General features: G+C 42.9%; 1 protein-coding gene across 3 annotated transcripts in view; it reads right to left on the bottom strand.

The window, feature by feature from the left end:
- Nucleotides 1–1,575: 1,575 nt before the first annotated feature.
- EPSTI1 (epithelial stromal interaction 1) overlaps nt 1,576–2,402 on the bottom strand; it is a 98,268-nt gene continuing 97,441 nt past the window's right edge. For all 3 annotated transcript variants that reach the window (XM_077778765.1, XM_077778764.1, XM_077778763.1), the window contains one exon: nt 1,576–2,116. In XM_077778765.1, the coding sequence (XP_077634891.1) occupies nt 2,108–2,116 (9 nt within the window). In that variant the 3' untranslated portion in view covers nt 1,576–2,107. The remainder of the gene's footprint in view (nt 2,117–2,402) is intronic.

Genomic DNA, 2,402 nt, shown 5'->3' on the forward strand with positions numbered 1-2,402 from the left:
ATGAGCTGCTTCTCCACAGAAAGGATAAAAAGACTAATATTGGGAAGGAGACGTATGGGCACAGTCTCACCAAAAACCCCACCCCCAGCTTGGGCCACACAATAGGGATCTAACCAGTCTGGCTCTTCTGCTGGAGAGAGGGGTTGGTACCCACATCAGTCACCCAAGCCCCTGGGATCTGCACCAGAGAGATGAGCCCCCCTCCCCAAACAACTGACTTAGAAAATCAACAGGGCTGACATCCAAGGACTCAAAGTACAGTAGGAAGCTGAGGTTTCCCTTTTAAAGGGCTCAATACAGTGTTATTTGTCCCAAGACCCAGCAGAAATGAACAGCAGTTTGAAAATCACCTAGTCTATACGTGAAAGGGATACATTGACTAATCTAAACACATCTGCTGGAGGGGTAGGAGACAGCTGAGACTCCCCCCGGAGATGGAGGTACTGGCAGATGTCATTTTTGCACACTCCATCTAGCCGGCTGGCACAGATGGATGAGCCTGGACACAGAACCCTCCCACCACTTTGCTCAGACAGGCAGAAGCCAGCGGTCGCAGCACTGCTTACTGCCTTGCCGAAGCCAGAGAGCACAGGTGGCGGTAGCATTCCCGTAGTCTCTGGTTGGGGCGGGCAAACTTGAGCAGTGGCAGCATTCTCCAGTTCCCTAGCTAAAGTCCATGAAGTGTGGAAGGTTACAATTTTTCCCCATTCCTTGGCTGGAGCTAACAAGCGTAGCAGTCATGTCATTCTGCTCCCAGCCTAAAGCTGGTACACGCACACAGGCAAGGCGCTCTGTCACTGAATTTCTGAAGCCTCTGGGGCACATTCAGTCAAGACATTTTCTGAAGCCAGAGAGCATTCCCCACCCCACTTTCCACTGCCTCGCTGAGCCAACGGAGACACACAGGCATTCCCCTTAATCACTTGGCCCTGGTGGCCAAGGAGGCTAGCATTGTGAGCCTCCCAGGAATATAAAAATAAGAAAGAATTCTTAGAAGCCCACCACCCCCAGGGCACTGTATAGACAGCAGACTGAAACACAACCCCAGTCTTCCTGTGAAAAAGCTTATTTACTTAGCCTGGAGCTTCAGCCTGAGGGATAGGCTTCCAAAAAAATTGAAGAGAATGCTTTCAAACTCATTTTATGAGGCCAGCACTACCCTGATACCAAAACCAGACAAGGATGCCACAAAAAACCAAAATCACAGGCCAACATCCCCAATAAACAATGAAGGTCATAAAAGCAGAATAGAAAAGCCTACAGAATTAGCTCTAGTAAACAATAAATAGGTTGTATAGAGAAAAGACAGGATTCCAAAGCACCTACAAAGCACGCGTTTTATCTACATTTGTATCTAGTTGATTTTTATATAAACAACAGCCTTTCAGGGAATTGACGGAACCACAATGAAAAAGCAGAAAGAACAGTATTTGTAAGTAAATCAAGGCCAAAGGCACATCCAATAGTGATTAAGGTCCTGCAATTAATCTATATGAACTACAAAGAAGAATATAAAAATGAGACCCATCAAGAGAGAAAAACTCAAGAGCGTTTCATTAAAAATAAAACAAACCATTTATACAGAAGTATTTCAAAATTTATTTAAAAGTGTGTTTAAAAGAATATAAAAGATTTATTTTTTGTCTTTGGCTCAAGTTTGTACCCTGGATTAAGTAGAGCTTAAAAATCTTAAAAAATACCAAAGCTTCCCCAAACCTGATTTGAGAATTTACGTAAGAATTAGCTACTCAGAGAGACAAGCCTGTAGCACCCATAGCTCTTGCAGACCTGAAAGCATCAAACGATTCCCTCCTTTCTCATCTTACTAACATGGCTGTAATTATACTTCCAATAAGATGTGAAACCAATGAGAAAAATAGTGTAACATTTCACTGGCAGCAGAAATTAAGTATGAGCTCAGCAATCAGCTCCTGCAAACATGCATAACTAATGACAGGGAAAAACTGGTCATCCTCACTTGCTCAGCTGAGTGGGCAGTTGAAGTCAAGGTAAAAACAGTAAGGATAAACAAAGCAGCATTAAGGAAAAGCACTGAGCGATGTTCTTCAAGGTCAGTTGACAAAGGACAGATGTAAGTAAATATCTCTCATACACCCTGGAAGAAAAAGAAAACAAAAATTAGTACAAGCAGCAAAACAAAACTCAAAACCTTTTTAAGTCCAAAATGAAGCTCCTTCAAAGAATACTTTTACTATATCGAGTTAAAATGCCTATTTTTTAATTTTGTAATGTTCCAGTGACAGGTTTTAATTTTCAAGTCCCATTGCATTTGATTCACAAAATAGTCTCTGTCAACAATGTAATGGCTTGCAAACCATGAGAGACTCTTGAATGCTGACAAAACTGAGGACTGATGGATGTGGGGGGGGGGGTGATGAGGG

Source organism: Crocuta crocuta, unplaced genomic scaffold (genome assembly GCF_008692635.1).
Source record: "Crocuta crocuta isolate KB4526 unplaced genomic scaffold, BGI_CrCroc_1.0 scaffold586, whole genome shotgun sequence".
Classification (NCBI taxonomy): domain Eukaryota; kingdom Metazoa; phylum Chordata; class Mammalia; order Carnivora; family Hyaenidae; genus Crocuta; species Crocuta crocuta.